At 37.9% G+C, this 23123-nt stretch overlaps 1 protein-coding gene across 1 annotated transcript in view; it reads left to right on the top strand.

Moving 5' to 3' along the window:
* MPDZ (multiple PDZ domain crumbs cell polarity complex component) overlaps nucleotides 1-23123 on the top strand; it is an 82568-nt gene that overhangs the window by 19969 nt on the left and 39476 nt on the right. The window contains exons 10-20 of the mRNA XM_026052730.1: nucleotides 1397-1592; nucleotides 2317-2406; nucleotides 4858-4937; nucleotides 6228-6374; nucleotides 7066-7233; nucleotides 8125-8310; nucleotides 10731-10940; nucleotides 13035-13148; nucleotides 15698-15850; nucleotides 18729-19019; nucleotides 19925-20048. Of these exons, the coding sequence (XP_025908515.1) occupies nucleotides 1397-1592; nucleotides 2317-2406; nucleotides 4858-4937; nucleotides 6228-6374; nucleotides 7066-7233; nucleotides 8125-8310; nucleotides 10731-10940; nucleotides 13035-13148; nucleotides 15698-15850; nucleotides 18729-19019; nucleotides 19925-20048 (1759 nt within the window). The remainder of the gene's footprint in view (nucleotides 1-1396; nucleotides 1593-2316; nucleotides 2407-4857; nucleotides 4938-6227; nucleotides 6375-7065; nucleotides 7234-8124; nucleotides 8311-10730; nucleotides 10941-13034; nucleotides 13149-15697; nucleotides 15851-18728; nucleotides 19020-19924; nucleotides 20049-23123) is intronic.

Genomic DNA, 23123 nt, shown 5'->3' with positions numbered 1-23123 from the left:
TTTTTTTTTATTAAAACGGATTACTTTTGGAGCATACTAATTGCAACTCTGTTTCTTAAAAAGAAAAAAAAGTGTCTGGCTGTGTGTTCCTTAGCAGTGTGAGCTGTCTAAAAAGCCTGGTTAGGGCAAAATGTCATATTTGATTAGACAAAAATAAAGCAACTTTCTTGGAGAAAAAAGAAAATGTCACTAAAGTTTTGATGCTTAGAGAATAAAAATATAATACTTATCAATATACAGAAAAACTTCATAAACTTATGCATCTGTGTTGTGGTAAAAATCAAAATACAAATGCAGGGACCACTTTTTGTGATTCTCACATCTGATCTGTCATTTATGTGAAGGAACTCCTTAAAACTGCTTGTTGTTTGTCTAGACACATATGTGCCTGTGGGTGTGTGGAAGTATATTTAGTTTTTATAATTATTTGCATGCTGAATACAAGCTGAAATAGAATATAGCTAAGATGGACTTCTGCTGCTGCTGCAGTGCAGAAGGAAAAAATAATTAGAGTTGACCAAACAGATAAGAATAAGATACTTTTTATATCTGTCTTGCTTAAGTGTTGTGGAAAAAAATWAGTAGTAGCTCATTTTAAATTATTTTATATTCAAAAGAGCTCTGRATTTGGAAGAAGTTCAGAGGAAGGCAACAGAATGATTAAGCGTCTGTAGAGATTGATTCTTCATGCAGGAAGGATTAAAATAATGGAATGTGTATATTGTGTAGACAGACTCAGACAACAATTGGTGATGGCAGATAGATCATTGTCAGACATGTTTGAGAAATTCCAATCACCAAGGGGTGAAAAGCAGAAAGGTGAGTTAATTTGGGACTTGAAGGTAAAAGAAGAAAACCACCAGATTAGGTCTGAGATTCAGAAAATAAAATAGAGGTATTATTAGATAATGGGATAGCTTCAAAACAAACAGATCAAAAATCTAGTTGCTTAACGCTTTTTAAAAAAATAGACCATAAATAACATTTGAACAGATGAAACAGAGATGGAGAAGTTGAACTATATTGGGTACCTCCCTGCTCTGAGGTTACCAGGACGTCTGAGCTCTGGTTATCACTGTGAGTAGACGTGTCCCTCAACACCCGTCACCCYTTGCCTGTTACCTGAAGGGTTTCAGCCTTCCTGCTTCCCAGCACTGGTGCTCGTGGGTGGCTGTGGGATGCTGCAGTGAAAATGCTGGTGTATCCCAGGCCACTGAAACTTGGCGTCTTTTTTTGTTCTTGTCCCTCCACCTGCTGTGTGCTCAGCACAACAGCTGCTGAGCCCTCAGCGTATTACTGGGAAGCAAAAAAAAAAAAAAAAAAAAAAGAAAAAAGTGATTTTGACCATTTTCTACGAATGATGTCTTGCTGGCTAATAATCTGCTTAATCCTGCAGGTGGATGGGACGAATCTTCAGGGTTTTACTAACCAGCAAGCAGTAGACGTTTTGCGGCACACAGGACAAACTGTTCGGCTCACTTTGATCAGAAGAGGGCTTAAGCAGGAAAACCAGCCCCAGCCCCAGGAGGACTTCAGTGCTGCGGCTGAGAAGGATTTACTGCTGCAGATGATAGACAGCAGCACAGCCACGGGTAATTAACATAGGCTTGACTTCAAAGTTTGCATGAAATGGCTTTCTTACCAGCTACTAACTGGAGGTAATGGGCCGGATCTGTTCTGAGCAGCCATTCCCAGTGGAAAGAGCCGTTGTCCATGTGTATGCAGTTCAAAAGTCCATAGCCAGCAGCAGGTTTTGCAGGTTTATTGTGTGCGTACTGAAATCCATGCATCATACCTCGTGAATCATAGTGTTTGAATGTCCACACAGATAACTGGATATATAAACAGATGTTTTCAGCTACTTATGTCATAGATATCAACAGAAGATCATAGATCATAGGTCAAGCCATAATCACCCCTCCACACAAGGGTTTTTGAAAGACAAAGGAGTGTGTTTCCTGTAGGAACCTTGTCATGCCTACATTCAGCAGATATTATGAAGGAAATGCTCAGAAAATGCTGCGTCTCTTACCTGAAGTTGTTCAAGTCTGTTGATAACCAATATCATACCTAAAAAAGTGTTGCAATAGAAGAGACTTTCTAAAAGTGGAAAGTCTGTCAAGTGTCCAACCCCAAGGTGTATGGGATTTTTCTTGCGCTGCATCAGATTTTGAATTGTGCACAACACAGAAGGAGGAAAAATATAAGCATGACTTTAGCATGTATATGCTAAAGAATGCTAAATTTGTTACAATGAGAGTTACAATGAATATTACAATGCATAAACTAACTAAAGGAACCTTCTTTCTTTTCCAGAAAACAGTGAAACAGAACAGGGAGCACCACCACTGCCATGCAGCACCAGTGTGGTAAACATTGGAGAGGAGATTAAACAACAGGAAACAGGTTCCCAAAGTTTAATTTTTTTTTTCCGTTAAAATGCATTTAGTTGTGCTTACACGGAGAGCACATATTTTGTGTGCCTTTACAGTCAAGGTGTGCTGTGTATCTGAGGTTGCGCAGTTAAAAACTTAAGGAATCACACTTGAGAGTATGCACGGGGTGCTAGGGAGCACATACAGCCACTGACAACTGCTGTGTGCACCAGAAAAAATGATTTTGTCTGTGTGTTTGAGACATCCTATGAAGCAGCATAGCTATTTGTCTCTCTCTGTCTCTTTTTTTTTTTTTTTGGTCTAGTAATGTGTGTTCACTTGAACTGCTTTATTAAGCCTTTTCCCAGTTTGGTCCCCATCCTGCCCACCACCATGCCTTATCTTTCTAGCTCTTTGCAGCTTTATAGCTACAGCTCCAGACTTTTTCCTCTTGTGATAAACTTTGTCAAATGCCCAAGTCTGCATTCATTTCAGTCTGTATTCTCTGGTAATGCTTGAAATTTGTTTGCTTGTGACTCACTCTTACAGTCTAACTTTCTCATTTTCGTTATAGAAATTCTTACTTTCCAACAGATATTTCCATTCCTTCTTAAACTCTCAGGCACAGTGCTTGTGCTTTGGAAGTCCTGTCTGGTGATGCATTTTTCAAATTGATAGAGAACATGATGTGTGACATAACGTTTCCTAACTTATGGAGGTAGCGGGGAGCTGAAAAACATGATGTGTGTGAGTTCTGTAACGTGTATCTTTTCAAAACTTCTGTTATTCTATAAAGCCGAAGAATTTATTTTTAAGAGTTTCCCTTCAGATATTGCTAGGTATTCTGTTTGGGGAAAGTATCACCTCATTTGAATGCCACACAGCATCTAAACAGATGGCTTTATTTTTAGTAAAGTTTCAGGGCACTGACTAAACATTTCATAGAGCTATTAGGTACTTTTGTTTCTTACAGAACTCAGTGTGAATTGGGAGCTTACCTGTTTATATTTGTATGAAGATCCTAGCCTTTGCCTGTGATGAACATTCAGAATTTAAGAGTTTATTTTGATATTTCATGTGTGAGCAGGACAGTCCTTGTAACTTAATTTTCTGTTAAGTCTGCTGTTTCATTAGGTTTGCTGTCAAAATATTGTGGCTATGTTTCCTGTTGTAGAATCTAAGCTCTTTGAATGAGGAGAAAATGAGCAGAAAAAGACTATTTACTTACAGCTTGTATATTAACTTGCAATCAAGTTAAGAGTCATTGCAGTTTGCTTTCTTGACTGTTGTTTTATTTCTCACAGCATCTCCCCTTTTCTTCTCAGCTCCTCTTCCAAAAAGTATTCATTGGTGGACTACAACTATGAGAATTATATGTGTGTGTGTGTGTGTGTGTGTGCGCATGTGAATCTAATGGAAAGGAAAAATCCCTAGGATTTGCACTCTCTCACTGCCCTCTAGGGTCTACAGTTAACAGAAAAAAAACCAAAAAGCCCTCTTTAGCATTTATTCTCACAGTTTTGAAATCATTGTTTAATTCCTCCCTTCTTTCCCCCCTTGCTTCCTCTCTCTCTCTCTCTCTCTCTCTCTCTCTCTCTCTCTCTCTCTTTCTCTCTCTCTTTTCTCTCTCTTTCCCTATCTCTCTGTCCCTCTCTCTCTCTCCCCTTTCCCTCCTTCTCTTCCCTTTCTTTGTCTCAAGCATAATCCATACAAGTTAGTCTATATATACAAGATATGCTCAGGAGGAACAGTATGCAGTGTCATGTCTGTTGATAATTCAGTCAACCAAATCCATACAAGCAGCCCACATATAGCCTCCTTAGTTACCTGGGGTGTGTAGTTTTTTGCTTCTTTTGAGTCCGTTTTCCTGGTAAGGTTACACTGATGTCTGAGGCTAGTTTAAATATTTGTCCTCTGAAGAAAAATAGATAGTTTGGAAGGCTGCAAGTTCATTTAGTGATATTTGTTTGGCACCCAGGCCAGCTGGGAGGCATAAAGGAGGAAATGGCACTGAAGATGAGAGAGATGAGCAGCAATTTTGGGCATGGCTAATGCCCAGCCTAGGATCAGTGTGGGGGGCCAGTGGGGCCGGTGTCTGTCCATATGCTGCTGTGTGCAGGAAGGAGCATCCCTGCCCCAGTGCGGCACCCACCGCTGCTGTGCCACCCTCCGGAGGGTGAAGAACATGACCGTGTACTGCGCTGCACGTCACCCTGCTGAATCTAGTAGTGTGGTTTGGTCAGTGCAGTAAGTAAAGCTTACATGATGAAAGGGGACAAAATTACCTCATCTTTTTGAAAGCTTTTTTTTTTTTTTTCTATTAAATTTTCTTATTTATTCCCATTCCTTGGTGAGGCAAAAAATGTCAAGGTTTTAGTCACACCTAGGAGGGCACTGGTGTCATGGAATGACTTGCATGCCAGGCATAGGATAGACAAGAGTGTTTAGTTTGCATCATAGTAATTTCAGACATAACTTTTAGATTTCCAGTTAACAACTGCAGAAGAAGTATCTCTGAAGAATAAATGGCAGAGAATTATGGGCTTAAATTATGAGATAGTGGTAAGTAAACCATGATTATTGATTATTGTTGTTAAATACCTTTGATCCATCTGTCTACTGTATCGATTACATATAGATATGTATAGTATTTTTTGTATTTTTGTATTTTAATATATACAGGGTATTCATTTCCTTCTTTGCTGAGATGATTTTATTTCAGTTATAAATTTTGAGTATATACTTTTTATATTTTTTCCAAAGATTCTGGAAGAATAAGCTTCATAGGCTTCAAAAGTTGATATTTCTTTCAATATTGGTAGTTGTTTTACAGGTTTTGTACCTGGGAGGTAAATTAGGGAAAATAGAATTTTTGAGATGAACATCAAGACTCGATTAGCTAGAACTTAAGGCTAGAGTCTGAAATCTCCTTTCCACTCTGTATACTGAATGAATTCCTTTCTAATGTAGTGATCTAAAAGACACACAGGATATTTAATTTTAACTAATAATTAAAAGAAAAAAACAGTTCCTGAGTTTGGGACTTTATTTCAAAAACATATTCCCCAAACTGTATTTTCTACAAAATTTTGCTCTATCATTTGGTTATTATATACAGTTTCTGCTTGTATATGCTGAAATAATGCATATTAATGAAATAACCCAAGTTGCAGTTTTTACCTGATTGTCCCTTGATGCAACCATTTTTGCAAAAAATCAAACTTGAGTGCAGAGAGACTCTTCCGTATTTTGCAGTGATCATACTGGATAAGATTTTATTTCAATTTCTGTACTGCAAGAATGTTTTGGCTGTTCTTGCCTCAGAATCTGAAACACTATAAAAATGATGATATAAAAAGTAGATATAGAATTAGATTATCTTTTGTCCACACACATAGTTGTCAGGATAGATACATTAAACCAAATCTGTTTTTTTTTTCTTTTTGTTTCCTTGGTGAGCAATACTTTGAATCCATAGCAGTATTTTTCTTCTCAAAATAGGTAACATTTTTTTGAGATTGCAGAACTTTCTCTAGATATGGTCTAGCCATCCTAGTATTTATGCAGTAATTGTATTTCCCTCTCAGTGTATTTCCCTCCCATCTTACTGAGAAGTTAAATGCAGATGATTTCTCCTAGCTGCAGTTGCTGTTTCCATTAGTATTGTTAAGAAATAGAAAACCCAAACTAATATCTTTGAATGCTTTTTTTGCATCCTGAAAGGTTGCATTACACATGACCATGTTTCTAATTTTGCAGTTCTGAAATATTCACTCCCTTCTATGTGAATTGAAGTGGAAATTTATCCACTTTAAATATACCAAAGGTAACTTTTCCGTTATCTTCTTTTAGGTGGTTGTAGTTAACAAATTTAGTGAAAGCAGTGGGTTAGGAATAAGCCTTGAAGCTACGGTGGGACATCATTTCATCAGATCTATTTTACCAGAGGGGCCAGTTGGACGAAGTGGCAAGCTGTTTAGTGGAGATGAACTACTTGAGGTAAGAACAAACCCCGACCTTCAGTCTGGCTTCAGTAAGATCCTTGTGGAATGCCTTGATTTTCACAGGTTTTGACTTGGGAATATGGCTTATCTTATTGCATATCAGTGCTAGTGAGAAGTGTTTGAGCAATCACTTCATATGCACTCTTATGCATATTTATTTATGCAAATATATCCGCCAATATGACATACATCTGTCCGCTAATAGCTGATTTTTTTCAGAAATGTAACTCAAGGTGACCAAAAAACAATACTTAACAAAAGAATTAAGACTTAATAGAGATATCTCTACCCATGACAGGTCTTTTATAAACCATTTTCTGATAATTAAAATGTGAATTTCCTTCCCATGATTTCAAGGAATCCAAATCATCCATCTGTTTTCATACTTAATATGCCAATTCTCACATAAATGTGCTAACACTCCTTACTAAATTCCACCGTGTTTCTTATCGACATCTTCCATATCGTAACTGGGATTTCTTGCCTCAGAGGTGCCAGTGTTTATGGGTTTTGTAAGGTTGGCAGGCAGTTTATGGGACATAGCCATTCAGCTCAAAACTTACTTAGGTGTCAGTTTTTCTAGAAAGAAGCTTCTGTATTTCAACAGAACCATTGATATTTTCAGTTAATATTTTTTTAAAGCTTTTATTATTTTTTATTATGCTAAGATTTATTTTTTCCTTAAGGTAAATGAGATCTCTTTGCTTGGAGAAAATCACAAGGATGTGGTGAATATCTTGAAAGAATTGCCTATTAAAGTGACCATGGTGTGCTGTCGTCCAGTAGCTCCACCTATCAGTCACCCAGAAATGCTGGACAGTCTAAGTCTCTCTGAGGTTCAGCTCACAGAAAAGGTATTGTGTTTTAAAGTTATTAAGAAATGTTTCCTTGAGTAAAACCTACGAAGTTGGTTTGAAGCTGGTTTGAAGAATGTAGAAGTGTAGAAGATTAGAAGGACTTTTTAGTATTTGAGAGTTTGGAATCAAGTAAATAGTGAAAGACAAGTTATATTCACTGACCCCAATTTAAAACAACCAGAAGCTATAGGTACTTGTAATCCATGGCAAAAAAAAATCTGGAATCCAAGAATATCTACTCATCTGCTCTGCAGGTGGGCTGTGTTGGTGTAGCAAATTGGACTAGTGTGTAGAGTCTGAATATATATTATCCGATTTTGAACTTAGCTTTCTGGTTTTCTTTGTTGTATCTTGTTGTACACTGTCTGGCATATGCGTTTTTGTCATTCATAACTTCAAAGCTCTGCGTAATCTGGTGTGCTTACCATGTAGAAAAGGTATTTGTATGAAAAGAGTCATGGTTATTTTCAGTTCTGGTTAAGGCACAAAGGCACAAAGTTTATCTTGTTATGAATAAAAAAAAGAGAAAAACATATACATATGTGCATGTGCACATGTTTGTCTTCTTTTTAAAAAATGTTTTGACTTCTGTCAGTAGTAGTATGTTCTGATCAAGGCCTGTTTTTAATACAGCATTTAATAACTGGTATTGCCTATRTATTTAAATTAATGAGAATTTTCTGAAGTAGTCAGTTCGTATACTCATCAGTGAGTGCCTTAGTTCAACATAGGTCTTTTCCATCAGATATGTTTGTAACTATATTGAGTTCTTAGTCTTTCACTATGTTTAAGGAAACCTCACTTTGTTTTTTATCTTGTTTTATCTTCTAGTTTAATCTTCTAGTTCATGAACTTTTGCAGTTGGTAGATTTTCCCTGTCTTTTCCAGGCTCATGTAGACCTTGGATTCATTGGCTCCTCGGATACAGAGGGAAGGGTTTTGGAAATTGTTGATGAAGATCAGAATATGGAAGAGGTGCAAAGCTCTTCYTTAGCCATGTGGGAAACAGAAGTACAGCATATTGAGCTGGAGAAAGGGAATATGGGGCTTGGATTTAGTATACTGGACTACCAGGTAACTTCTATATTCCTTCCTCTGAGCAGAGAACACTTTGCCTTGGTTGAAACTCAGTCTGGGATCCAAGTTTTTTTTTTTTTTTATGTAAATGTTAATGTAAGATAGACAATATAATAAAGCCACGTGCATGTCAGTATTATCAAACGTGCTTTAGTTATGTTATTATTCCTTTTACTGTAGTAAAACTGTAGCTTCTATCATAGTAATCCAGAAAAAATAATTAATAGTATACAAGATCTGCAGGAACCTCATCTCCTGATGCCCCACAGGCAGTGAATGATGTACACCTCTCAGTATATTCAGGCATCTAGCCATATATTTTGTACCTGCATTTGGGTGCTTAGAGCTAGATCCAATAAAGGACTTAMGTGGTTAAAGCAGGATTTACTAAAATCCAGAACTGTGATTCTGAAATCCCTTGCTTAGCTGCTGTCTAACCAGGGCGTGCCTAAGTACTCCTTCATTTTGTKTTGGATTTCAACCCCCTCTGGCCTCCAAGTCTGTGATTTTTGTTGTGTCCAAATATGGGAATGTAAATCAGTTGTTGCTTGTGGCTTGGGTGTCAACATCCAAGAGCAAACACTCCTTCCTTCAAGAAATACACCTAAATTTTAGCAAGAGAGGAGAGTGGAGGTTGTTCTTTGTTTCCTATTGTCTCAGTACTTTTTTCAAAAGTCAGATTATTTCTTCCCATAGTCTGTATAGGCTTCTACTGCAGTGCTAGATGGTACCACAGAAGTGTTGGTCACCCAGTTCTCCATTGGATCTTATCCTTAAATGCACATTTCTATTTGCATATAGAGCAGTTGAAAATTATGCCCATACAGCTCTGTTTTGGGTTACTCTGGACCCTGGAGATATTTTGCATCTGMAAAATGGTAGCAATATGCACAAAGCAGGGAGGTATAGTAACGACCACAAAATCTGAGGTATAGCTAAATATCTCTTCTGTGCAGCAGTGATACTGCTGGTGGCCTTAACTGAGACAGCACAGCTGAACTTGAGCTTTTCCAATCCACGTCAGCACAGTGGTAGAGCATATTTTTCAACCTCAACCTACTGTCTCCTGTTCTATGTTGAAACAAATACTGTCTGTATGGTCAGTTACAGCATTTCAGTTTTCTACAGTCTTCCAGTTCTGGGAYACTTTCTGGGAATTCTTCTGAGAATCTGAAACTTACTTATATTTCTTTGGGATTTCATATTTGTGATTTATTCAATATTTTTTTTTTTCCTGTGGTGTGGCTAAAGCCTTCTAGCTTGTCACTGAAGTTGATTCCTTCATCTGGAAATGTGAACAATAGATTTAGAGCGATGTATTCCAAAGAATGTGTGTCATACCCTTCATCTCAAATGACCATTTAAATACTTTCTGGAGAAATAATGAGAAAACAGTGTTTAGTCCCAAGTAATACCATCAGCAGTGATGGCTGTAGTTCAACTTGTAAATTGCTCTGTGGCAGCTTCCTTATTGCATTAATTACCATGTGCTGCCAAGGCGCTTCTTAGTCTCCCTTCTTCCATCTCCCTGTTTCTCTCAGATTAGCTTTGAGCAGTCTCTTATTCCCATATTTTTAGATGCTGATTTCATGATATGAGTCGTCAGTTGTACATCTTGACATGGAAACTTGATACCATTGTCTGCCAATTTGTAAATGTTTGCTTTTCTCTTTAGTATCAGTAAAGCTGATACTGTGTTACATTTCTTGTCTGTTTATTTTTCTTTTCTTTTTTCTTTTTCTTTTTTTTTTTTTTAACGTGCAAGCACACAAGTGAATAAATATGTTGGTAGCGTTAACATGTTAACATGTGTTCTGTGTGAATATAATTGTGTAAGAATTATGCAAAGGTTTTTCTGCAGCAGAACTGTGTCCCTCTTCTTAGCATTTGATGGTAACATGTTTATCAAAATCAATGTATTGGAAAGGAGGGACTATAAAGCAGTTTTCTTTCTGAAAGCAAACTTTGCTTTATTGTTTCTTGTTCATTGAAAAGTATTGTCCTGCTATACTGCTGTCTGTCTTGCATGCATTTATAAAGTACTTTCTCAATTGAGTGGGCTCTGGTGTTTTGAAGTACAAGACCACTCGTGAAAATAGCAACATTGTTCAAGCAGCTGAGTACAGGAAGGCATAAGTTAGTGATGATTTCATTTCGGCAGAAATGTTTGAATTTCCGGTGGGTAACTATTTATTAAAATAAAAAGTTGTCTCTGTGCACTTCATCAGGATTTTATTCCTAAGATAAACTAGTAATAATTTTCACACTTAAGACTTGAAAATAGGTGCAAGCCTAAATATATGGACAAGAAAGTAAGCACCTAGTGAAGTGTAGGAACTGGTTTCAATTTTTAAAAGTTAATGCATAGAAATGAAATAGGAATAAAAACTGATTGTTTTTCTTCTTTCACCTGATAGGACCCCGTGGACCCAGCAAACACTGTAATTGTGATTCGCTCCCTGGTTCCTGGTGGTGTGGCTGAACAGGATGGCAGACTCCTTCCTGGAGACCGGCTCATGTTCGTCAATGATACCAACCTGGAGAACGGCAGCCTGGAAGAAGCGGTACAGGCACTGAAAGGAGCCCCGGCAGGAACAGTTAAAATAGGAGTTGCCAAACCACTTCCTGTAAGGATCTGGGATAAAATGGGTGCTTTTTATGTCTTTTCGGGTGGTATATTGTATATGTTTTTCATTTGCCACATGCATTTCACATGCATCTAGAAAAACATTGTAAATAGTTTCCTGTRCTTCTTTGCACATTTAGCAGGGGTCTGTACAATTTGTGAATACTGTAGAGACTCCAGCACTCTTGGCATGCTTATCTTCTAGATCAGGGCTTGTAGCTGAGGAAACAGCAAAGTATCTTGCAACCAACACAGTCTTTCAGGGCTTCAGCCTGCCAAGCATAATTTTGTAACTTTCACAAAATCTTCAAATGTGTAAGATGGTGGCATGAAGTCAATTTTAGGTTGTTTGTCTGGAATTTGCAAAGTCTGCTTTGTGAAGCCTGTTCTGCTGTAGCTGTAACATATAGACAGTCTTTGTATTCAGACTGCACATTTTATATTAAAAGGCTGCTAAATAGCCTTCAGCTCAGATACCATGGGCTTACTGGTTATTTTCATATGCCCGTAATTGACGTGGGGCATGATTATAGAAGGTTATCTGTAGCAGTTAGTAAAATTAAGTTATAGAAATGTCATTAGCCGTTCCAGTAACTCAGACCTAYCCTGTATGGTGACTCAGGAATACCAAGGAACTCAAGACACTGAAGTCCAGTAGCAGCAGGACTACCTAGGTAGTGTGTCTGTCTACAAATGTTACACATCCTTGCAGTTGTCTTTTAGGGATTCACTCTSTGTATCTGGGACAGCTAAGAGTCCTCATTGTGCAGTGTCTAAATAAGTCTTGAAATATTTTGGTGTATATATAAGTGCCATAATCTACAAATAACAGAGAATTTAGACTATTGCCTAGGATGGAAAACAGCTATTTAAAGATCACATAGAGGGAGGATACATTTAAAGAGCTCAGGTCTTCCTGAACTGTAATTCATTTCTTCAGTAACATCTCAGAGAAAGAGATTAAAAAAAGCCAGTGCAAACCTGTTGACTTTTTCTGAGTTACCCGGAGTAAAGCTGGAGTGCGAACGGGAGGTCTCAATGTGTTATGTTTAAGTTAACGAAATGGCACCAGTTTATATGAACAAAGAAGATTGGCTCACTGTTTTTGGAAGCCCAAACGTGGTGTTTTGGGCTTGCTTTTGCCTCTTTGTGAACTTTAATTAACGATTTGCATCCATAAAGACTTCAAGATGAACATTTCAGAAGTTCTTAGCAGTGTTTTTATGTGTGAGAGGGTGGACAGGGAGTGAGAATGAAAGTTTTTTTAAGTTATTAGGGACTGTTTTTTTTCTTTTTATTGCAAGAGGACATTTTTTAGCTGGCTCTGCAAAATTATTTTTTTTGTAATGTAGACTGTTGGGCACTAACATGTCTTGAAAATCAACATTTGTATACTTAAGAAAATGTCAGCTCAAAAGATGGCTTGTGTGAGTGTTCCTTTGCTGCACCCAGCATTACATAAAGCTTCAGTATTTGAACTTTAATATTTCACCTATTTAGGCTTTCTAATTAATTAAACATTCTGAGTAATCCTCTTTTTTTTTCCTTGAAAGACTAGACAGATGCACATAAAATCAGATTATGTGAGGAAAGCTACTGATTTTCAATATTAAGTGTGTTTTTCCTTTTGTGTCTACTCCATTCAGCAGATATAGTCTTAGCACTGTCTTCATATGTGTTAAAACATAATTACTTGTGGCTAGTGAGGCCTTTACTGTTGGGCTGCATTTCTGCATTTTCTGCATTCCTAGTGGAAGCTCTGAGGGCTTTTTTAGAAAAGGTTTAATAATAAGAAAAGAAATTTAGAATGAATGAAGATGAAGTTGTGGATACTGTGGTATAGAGGCATGCTTGCTTTTCGTTGCTTGTGCACATGAAACAGCATTGTGAAGATGGATCAATTCAGGTAATTAAAAAAAAATGGCGAGAGAGACAAAACCAGAGTTTGTTTGCTTACCCAATGGTGTAACTGTGACTGCGATGAACTCTTGGCTACCTTGGTGTCCGTTTGCCCCTCTGAGCTCCCTTTGCGATGCGCTCTGCCCRTCCTCCGTGCTGGCCACCGGTCCGACTCAGAGCTTCGTTCTCTCTGCAGCTGTCGCCAGAGGAGGGCTATGTCTCTGCTAATGAAGATTGCTTTTTCCGCACTGCCCAGTCACTCGAGGAGGGCCCAGCTGATGCAGCCCTCTTCCGTGCTGAGCTGGCTCTGGTTAGTGGCCCAACTTACCAACAATTTGGTTAAGTCCATGCGCTTTGTCATGGAAAGGGGTTTGCTTTGTCACTGTTCATGCTTACTTCTCATCATTGACTGTCAGTACGCTGTTCCTCCACCCTAGCTGGGACCGTTCTCCATGTGGTGGAAACTGGCATCTGGAGATATTGTTTGTCTGCATGAGCCCTGGATCTGGCCTGTGATATTTTAATTGCTGGAAAACAAGGATGTGTTTTGCTGAGATTTTCAAAAGAGCATGGCCACCCACTTCTGCTTGTATTCATTGAGCATCCCTTTGAAAATCTCACTTGGTGTGCAGGAATGTTCATGCACTTGTTTTATAAATAAGTCTCTTCACTTGCGTTTCATAACACCTCTTCCTCCTTTCCCAGATAGCCGAAAAGTTTGTGGAACTTAACAGTCTGCATGTAAACCAGCCTTATGAGGAACACTGTCTTTAAAGTTGCGACTGCTTCATCCTAATAGTATTCTTCAGACACCAGCATCTGTCAGTGATTGTGAGATTTGCAGAGTTAAAGGGTTTCATATATAAATAATGAAACTTAACTGAGTGTTAAAAAGTTGCCAATAATATTTCAGATAAAYGAAAAAGAAGTGTGTGTTTTTTCCTGATTATTCATACTGATCTGGGCCTGATTTTGGAATTGAATTTGTCTCTATTTTGAGGAGCATGAGTAGGGAAGTAGGTTGTACTAATTAACAGAATTTAACATGTTAAAACTAGCAAAACAAGCAAAACAAAAAATGCAAATCAACAAGAAAAAAGCTAAATGGATCCTTTCTCACAGAAAAATCTCTGAATTACTGATTCCTGGATGCTTGTTGTCTTTTGACATCTTTGCAATGATTTGCAGTGATTTTAACAATATGCTTTAAAAGAGACTGCCTGTCTTCTCCGCCTCATTTTTAGTATATTGATACAGTAGTTAGACTGCTAGTTACTTCAAAATAACAGGATTTGTCTTCTTCCGTTCATTGAGAAAAAATAGGAAGGAAGTAGGTTAGTAAAAATATGCTTTTATGTGGGGAAAAGAAAGTCAGATGAAATTTAAGGACATAAATCTTTATTTCGTACATAAACATTTTAAAAATAATGCTGAGTAGTAGTGAAAATGCATATCTGCTAAATAGTTAATTTTATATAGTTAAAGTTATCAAAGTTAAATGTTAATATAGTCAAATTTGTCAAAGCTGCTCTGGCTTAATTGCAATATGTTAAATKAGTAATTTTATCGCTAAGGATGGACTTAAAGAGCAGACTTGCAGAGAATTATTTTTCTTCGATAAACCTACACTCAGATTCGAAAGCTCTTCCCTCTTCTTGCTGTCTTAGTTTCAGGCTCCCTTAGCATTAATCTGTATTTTCCAGAAGATGGACTGGAAGTAAGTACCTCAAAGGACTAGTGTGAATTTGATGCTTGTTCTTTGAGGTTGAGACAAACAAGTAAAAAAGTACTATTTGTGCCCTCCACAAAATACTTTTTCCCTCCTAATGTCAGAGTATTGTGAATCTTGTGAATCTGCCATGATAAATTCACAATATGATTAACCATAAAGCCTAAAAAATGTCATTTAGATCTCATCTCTGCCGTTTATTGCTTGGGTGCCCTTATCTGCTTCCCAAGAGCTTCCAACATGGCCATGATTCTGAGATCATTGATCTGCTTTATAYTAGCATACACTGCTCTCTTGAACTCTACCAGAGAGGATGAAAATAGAATCTAAGTTTGGTATGTGAAGCACCATCAAATTTGTATTAGAACTGAATTTTGCTCTAGGAAAAGTGRAAATCTTTAAAAAAATTATTTAATCTGAGGAAGTAGGAAAAAGATTGAATAGTATCTATGTCTGGATCACTTTTTACATTTTTACTTCTTTTTGTAAGACAGGACAACAGTCCTTATATTATTRCCTTCTTGTTATTGAACATTTTAGAAATGAAAATATAAAATCAAATATTTCATAAATGTTTTTTGTAAGTATTTTGGAAAGTATTATACCTTCCAGAAGATTATATTCTGTGTGCTTTTAAAAGCAACAAAACCTGTGAAGTTGCATGAGGAACATTCCTGAAATGTGTCATTTAAACAATAGCTTTTTTTTTTTTATTCTTACATCATTAATTCTTGTAAAAAGAAAAAAAAAAAAAAAAAGGAGAGAAGGAAAACTAAATCCCTAAACAACAACAACAAAATACCACAGGGAATGGAGCAGAGTTTTCTTACCATCTCCTACTTCTAATAATAGACACTAACCTGTGTCAGCTCTAAAATGCATTTCAGTTCATTTATTTCACATATTCCTTAACAACCTCTGAAGTTGGAGCAAGATGAGTTGCGATGAGAGGCAGAAATTTTGCGTATGGCACAGCACATGTAAAATTCCTTCATAAAGCCCAGGGTGGAAAAAAATAGATAAAGGCAAGTTGCCAGTCAGTGTGTGGCGGCTGATGTGCATGTGTTCAGGGCTAATGCGGAGCGGAGGTGAGGAGGGATCCCAGCTGATTAAATTGCTGTTGTTGCTAGGTGGACTCCAGCGAGGCAGACCTAGCGGACGAGTCCACCTTCGGGTCGCAGTACTCGCCGGACAATGACGGCTCCTTCCAGGCGTCCGTGCTAGCCCTGCGCGGCAGCGATGAGCTCGGCTACGGCCTCTCTCTGCCGTCACCTACTCCCAAGGTAACACGGAGGATGGGGTTTGTGGATGGCAGACTTGGCCAAGGCTGTGGGGAGGCTCTGTGTTTCTTTGGTGGCAGCAGCTTTATGAGATGGAAAGGCACTGTGTTGCCACAGCTCCATCTACGCCTATGTTTGCTGCCATTTAAGGTGCAGTTTTGCTGTGGGGAAGTGCTGGTGTCTTTTGGATGCCCTCACTGAGGAGAGAGGCAGCTGGAAGGGTCAGTGCCGGGGCTGCCTTCTGTGCCGCCTTCTGAGCGGCTGTGGGACTATTTGCAATGTTAAAGTTGTAGTGATCAGTCTACTATGGAGAGGTTAATGGTTACGGCTTCTGAGCTAGTTGGAGAGTGCTCGCCCTAAGTAACCGCTCTACAGTATTTTAGCCACCRAAAACCAGAGCAAGATTTCATCAGAAATTTTGTTTTTATGCTGTGCAGTTAAGAATATTTGATAATATACAGTGTCCTGGAATCAAACGTTCACAATGATATTGTAATTAAAATGCCATTTATAGCATTTCAAATCTCTGGTTGCTACTTCTAAGTAGTATATAAAGTCAGTAAATAAGTTCTTCAAGATTACTTTTTGTTCTTGTCGGTCACATACCTATATTGAATTGTTTTTGATGTCAGTGATGGTGTTTAGTTTCTCTCCTTGTTTTTTCTTCCTCATTTTTCCTGTCGACCTACAGATTTTTCTCTCTAATCCAGAGTGCTTGAAGTTCCTTCTAAGTGCACCTGATTTCTGAAAGCAGCAATAGAGAACTTCCTTCCAGAGCTCTTCTCCATGTGTGCTGCTCACAGAGACCTAGGTGCCTCATTTTTTCTCCACATCTGAGCTTCAGTAACCATCTTTTTCCTTGCTGGACTGTGTTCAGCCCTTGCAGGGTGCTTGTCTGAAAGCTGAGTTCATCTTCTAATGGACTCTTCTAATCCTCAGTAGAGCATGTCTTCGCTGTGCCAGTGGGACAGCTTGCATTGCTTAACTCTGTAATTGTTACTTAAAGGGATTATGCATATTGCATGCTGAGAAGCATTTTATGAGATATAGACTGGATTTACATTCTGTATTGAGACTGTCAGAAGCTTTAAATTATTTTCAGCATTGACTTGAAGAAGGTTTTTGTTCGCTTTTTGTTTTTTAAGATTGTCATCCTGACATTTCACTCTTTGTGCAGTTGTTTGCACCGCTGTGACCAGACTGTTAAGTTCTCTTCAGATAGCATTTTTATTTTTTGCAGAGTTATGAATGTCTTTATGAAGTAAACATAGTGAGGAAATAAGTTCTTAAAAAACCACTTTAAAAGCAGCTATGAGATGCAATGAACAATTAGGTACTATGAGGAACGCAGAACTATTTCAGCTATTTCTGGTGATAAGGCTGACTGAAATACWTGCCCTCAATTCCTTTGCTGTGACTTTTAAAGTAGGTGGTGTAAAATGTGCTAAAGCAAAGTAACATAAATGATCTAATGAGGCCACACATTCTTGCTGCCCCAAATTCCTGAAGATATGTTTATCTTAAAAGATTAAATCATTGACCTCTCTTTAAGTGAAGCAAAAATAAAGGATATGCACCACTGCTTTGTATTTGGTAGCACATGGAATAGATGTTGAATATGATATGGATTTTGGTAATAAGTGTGTTTTCACTGTTTTGGAAATGGTTATATAAAAAGACTTAAAAGTAGGCATGACAGCTGTTACTGAAACCTTCTGAAATCATTTAAATAGATTAGAGTCCTAGTGTTCTGTCCTCTAAAAGGTAGGAAATGATTTCTTGATTGCATCATGCTATTAGTGGTATTTAGGCTTTGTTCTATTATCTTCTCAGAACTTAAAGCAGTTGTTCACAGGTGAACAGTTTTTGATGGTTGTTGGGGTCAGTTTCCTCCAGAATAGTTGCCTTCTTTCTTTCTGTTGAGTTTTGTAAATTGTAAGGAGTCTGGTAAGCATGGCATTTGCTCTTGACCTCTGAACAGGAACTGGCTAGCTTGCATCTGTGTCCTAATTGCAATATTTGGATGCTTCTTTATTTTAGGAAAGATGCAATGTTAATTGGCACACAGCAAAAAGAATGAAGCAATTGCTTTTGGGTCTCACTGAGTTTTTCTGGACCTTTGTTTAAAGTATGATTGGAACCAGGGGAGTTCTCCCATGAAGGACTTTCGCCTCATGTTTATATTCCAGGAGGTGGAATTTTTGTTTTGTGGAAAGTGGATCCTCTGAATCGTTAGTTTTGTTATCTGTATAAGAAATGTGTCAAAGAGCAAGTACTAAAGTACTTTGTGAAAAGATGTAGAAAATCAATTCTAATACCTTTCATAAACAATGTTGCAAAATGTAACAGAAAGCTTTTGTGAATTTTGATTTAATATCTTCTCTAATATAAACTGGAGAAACATCCTTTTTCTACTTTTTGGGAGAAGGAATAGAAGCATTAACAGGAATAGCAGCTGAAAAACTAAGACAGACATAGATTCTTCTGTGAATATTTACTCTAATAAGCAGTGAAACAAATAGTATGGGTATGGAACTTCTGTGTCCTTGATGCATCTTCTTAGTAACTAATGCCTTGCTTATTTTCAACATTACTTTGAAAACTGAGATAAGGATTTTTTTTGTGGATGTGAGAAGATAGTTATTCAAATTATTTAAATATGGRTATATGAAGTTAGGCAGCTTAGAATCTTAAAAATGTAACAGTCTGAGAAATCAAGTAAATTTTAGAGTAAAACCTGTAAAATCTATTGAGGATACTGCCATGACAAGAAATGTATTTACATTCCGTAAAATTAGTTCCTGCTGAAGATTTTAGCATGGCATGTACATTCTAATTTTACTAGAAAAGTGTGTGATTTACTGTCTCCTCTATTTAACAGACTGATGGAGAGAAAAGCTCAAACACTGCAGCTGATTTCCAAGTATCCAGCAAAAATCTGTACAACATGGATGTGAATCAGAGAGTGAGAGAGAAAATGCCTCTAGCAGGCAAAAGCTTGGAAACTGCCACTGGTTTTACTAACACAGACCTTCTACCTCTGGATGTTACGGATATCAACCAAAATGAAAATGAAAACACAGGAACTTGGACTGCACCTCACGCAGTAGAAGATGCACAAAATGCAAACCTTCCTACTACAGTGCAGCTGGATCCCACTGGAAAAGTAAAGGTATTCTTTTGAAAGAGGAAAAAATAGAAACACTATATTAAATCATAAAAAAAGAAGAAAAAAATACCTTTTCTACAGAAATTGACACTGGGTAACTACCATACATGGGTGTTTGATTATAAATGTCAGAGACAGATGTGGTAAATCTGTCATAGACATTTACGGACAAAACAGGAGTTGAGTTATGGCCTAAAGTTAGCCATCTCCCTGAGAAGGGAGGTTTTTGGGAATGTAAAAGTCTGCTCACTTCTCATGTCAGTAGGCCGTGGTGAACCGCAGTGGGGCAGCTGGTCTTGCTGAAGTGACGATTTTCTTCCCCCTTCCCTCTTAATCTCTGTRGATCTGTGGGTGTGAGAGGGAGGGAGGCACATCGCTGGAAACTAGCTGGGAAGCCAAGGGAGGAATTTGTGCAAATGCCTGACATTCCGGTACTCACACAAGGTCACACAGTTCAGCTCATAAACTATTCTGTGACACTGCACAGTTTTTCATAATGACAGTCCCTATGATGTGTGTATATATTCCTTCCATGCAGTTATTTATTAAGGAACTCCTAAGAGGGTTGTTGTTTGCTACAATTCTTTTTTTTTTTTTTTTTTTTTTAAGTCCTGGCGTTTTGTCAGACATCTGTGGTGAGTGAGTCAGAGAGCCCTAAATTCATCCCTCTAATTTTCAGAGTGTAACTGATGTCCCTGAATTAAGAATTCGCAGCAGACTTTGCTGGTTATATCGATGAGAATAGGAACCTTGCATATGTCAGTATGATCTCTGATGGGTGATTTTTGGACTATTTGTGTAAGGAATCTGCCTTAGTTGTGATGTTAGCTTTCATATAAGATACAGTGAACTGAGGTCAGGCTTTCCRTCTCAGTGTTGTGAATTTATGCTGTTTTTCTTTCTGTTAGGATCAAGTGATTTTAACGGAAAGGAGCTGCCCAGTATCTGTGGAGGGAGGTTCCACAGTCCCAAATTCAGTCAAAAACATGTACGAGAGGACTATCACTATCGCAAAAGGCAATTCAAGTCTAGGTAAGGTAGCTGATGTTAATGTTTTTGTAACCTTTTCAGGAATATCTCATTCTATTTCTCATTTGTTTCCTGTTTTGAAAGAAGTRACTGAATATTTTCATTTTAATGGGGAAAGGCAGAGAAAACTTCAATATTTGATTCTTTGCAACTATTGAGCTATGATAATGGATCCAAATGTCACTACCTTCAGCAGAGAAGTGTCTCAATGAGATTTTGTTTTCTTAAAGAAAAATCATTCAATCACTCGTAAATGCTAACAGTATATTTTAATACCTATTTTAAATTATCTATTATTTAATACAGTGAATAAACATGATACAGTGAGGAGTTACATACTGAAACATGGAAAAACTTTGATCAAAGGATCGCACATTCAGCTTACAAATATAGGTAGACAGCAAAGGATCCTGCTTTCTGTGGTTACTCCAAAGGATCTAAACAAGCTACCAAATTTATATCCCTGAGGGCCCCAATAAAATAAATTAAAAAATAAAAAAAAAATCAGATCACAGATTAACTTAATGGACAATGTCTTCAGTTCAGGTGCTTGGCCTACTTGGATAACTGCTGTTTTTCCTGCTCTCCCTCCCAGGATGCAGAGAAAGCAGGACACAGTGCAGTTCCAGGCATTTGGATTTTGTTGAAACAATTTTGTTAGTAATAACCTAAGGAGAGCTGTGCATTTGCTATACAAGTGTTGTAAATGCAGTGAGCACCCAAAGTACATTTCATGACATGCATAACAGTAAAGCATAACCTAGGGTGGGTTGAGAACTGTCAGACATTAGGAGCATGAAAAGCAAGAATAGCCCCTCATTGTGCATCCGTGCTATGGATGTGATTTATGCTTTCTCCTTGGTTTTGACTGCAGACTTTTTCTTCCAGTTTGTGCCCTGGCTTGGTGTGTTGCCTGGGCACAGTGACCGGTTTCCACACATGGCTACACTGCTTTTAACTTTCATTTGTATAAAAGGAGCTAAATCAAGAGCTGTGAATGAAGTTGAAAGCTGCAGCTGCATCAATTATTTCTGTTGTGAACTGTCTTTTTTGTTTTTTTTTTCCCCYTTTAAATGGCATCACTCATAGCTTGTAATAGCTCTTCAAATCTAGCCATAGCTGGAGCTGTATGCTTTTGTGTGTAATTCAGAAAAGTAAGAGCACTGAGCACAAACATGAAAGAGGCAACTGTGATAGAGTTTCTGATAATGATGAGAATATCTCATTTGGAAGGTTTATGTGAATGTAGATACTAGGACATCCATCCTAGAGGAGGACCTACAGTTTCTGTCTGTAATGTGTTCACTATAGTAACCCCACTAACCTAGGAGGCAGAAGACATCAGTATATCTCTGTTGTATTCTTTCTGTTATAGTGAGAGATAAATCAGGGGCTGATAAGTCTGTTATGCCCGYATTTAAATTATATGAAGTGCAACTAGGCTAACCACAGCTGACATAATTACCTGGGAAATCCTAAATATAAATCTCTAATGTTCAATAATTCCATAGTCTTTTGTCTCTTTAATATTAATTGCCATCAGGATGATGGATTTGAATTCTTTCCAAAATATTAAACGATCACTTCCACATACCAAAATAGATAGGTATATTTCTGTGTCTAAGAAGATTATTGGACAGCTCCTTGCTAGTCAGGGCCACCTTCTTTTTATAGCTTGGCAGCTGTGCTGATCTCTGCTGCAAATGGATATGGGGAGCCAAGACCAGTAAAAGCTCTGTAGTTTCTGGAAGGAGTCCTAAAAAGCATAAGTGAATATTAGTGTTGTTTTTTTCTTCTTATTAGTTTATTTTCTCTTTTTCAGACAGATGCAGAGACAGATGTTTGTATGCTTGGCTGARTTTGTGTTCCCTGGGGGGCTAGAGCTGTTTTCTGAAACCTACTCAGCCAATTCAGACTGTCTCACAAAGTATAAATCTATAGAGAAATATGATCACCCTTTGCTTTTCTAGCCGTGTATGTATATAAATAGTTGGATTTTTTTTTGTAGTTATTGCCCTTGAAACTCTTGCTGTGAGTAGCTGTTGCTATTTTTTTGGAGTCTTTCTCCTTCCATTCGCAGCCTGGGAAGCATGCTAGAGGTTTGCAGATACACAGCTGTGCTAAGTTAACAAGGTAACCTGATGTTTGCTTGCAGAACCAGGAGAGCACAATAAGCTTGTCACTGCCCCTTTCTCCAGGAAATCTTGCTCTGTAAGGCACTCTTCCTTGAGCTGCTTGTCCGTACCAAGGGGCAGCTTCTGTGTTTCTCAGTCCACGAAAATACTTGCTATCCCTGCAGGTACCTTTCGCTTGTCTAGCTTAGGAAAGAGCACCTAGATCTATTATCACTGTTCATTTCAGCACTGCCATGATGTAACAGTGAGAACTCACGCATGTAAAAAAATCCAAAAATACCAAACCCTGTAGTAGGAGTGAGAACCGGAAGCAGAATGTGGGGGTGGGAGAAAGAACAGGAATTTCTGTCTCATTTCCTTTTTGAGAAAATAATAAATTAAATGTTGTGTAGGTTTAGAGAAGCAGGGCACCACTATGCAGCAGGTAGGACCATCATGAAGTCCAAGGAATATTCTGTATCCTTTAGCAGTATGAGCACTCTGGCAGAGGTCAGGATGCACTTCTGGGTCCTCACAGTCAGCAGGATGGCAGTGCTGTCCTTCATGGAGTGTGATTCATCCTCCAGCCTCAGCCATCCCTCTTTTTTTTTTGGCAAATGGTCCATCTCCACAAAGTACAGGAAAATGTGAAGCTTATACTGAGGGAAACATAAAGAGAGATTAATTTAACTAGTTTTAGAATCAAATTCATATCTATTTGCTCTTTTTTTCCTTTTTATTTTTTTTTCTTTTTTTCCCTTTCTCTTTATTTTGCCCCTACCCCTTTTTGGTAGTAAGTTTGATATGTGAGATGACACAAGGCAATTATATTGTGATTGTGCTTTGTGACTCCTGTCTCCTGTTGTGAAGAAGGAAGTGCAAGGAAAACATGAGCAATGCATTGGTTTGCTAGCTTTTACCTTCCTTTAACTAGGATTTACAATGTGTCCTTTGGGACTCAGAT

This window comes from Nothoprocta perdicaria, unplaced genomic scaffold, assembly GCF_003342845.1.
Source record: "Nothoprocta perdicaria isolate Ctin4 unplaced genomic scaffold, notPer1 scaffold_90, whole genome shotgun sequence".
NCBI lineage: Eukaryota > Metazoa > Chordata > Aves > Tinamiformes > Tinamidae > Nothoprocta > Nothoprocta perdicaria.
This window is presented reverse-complemented; position numbering and strand designations above follow the sequence as displayed.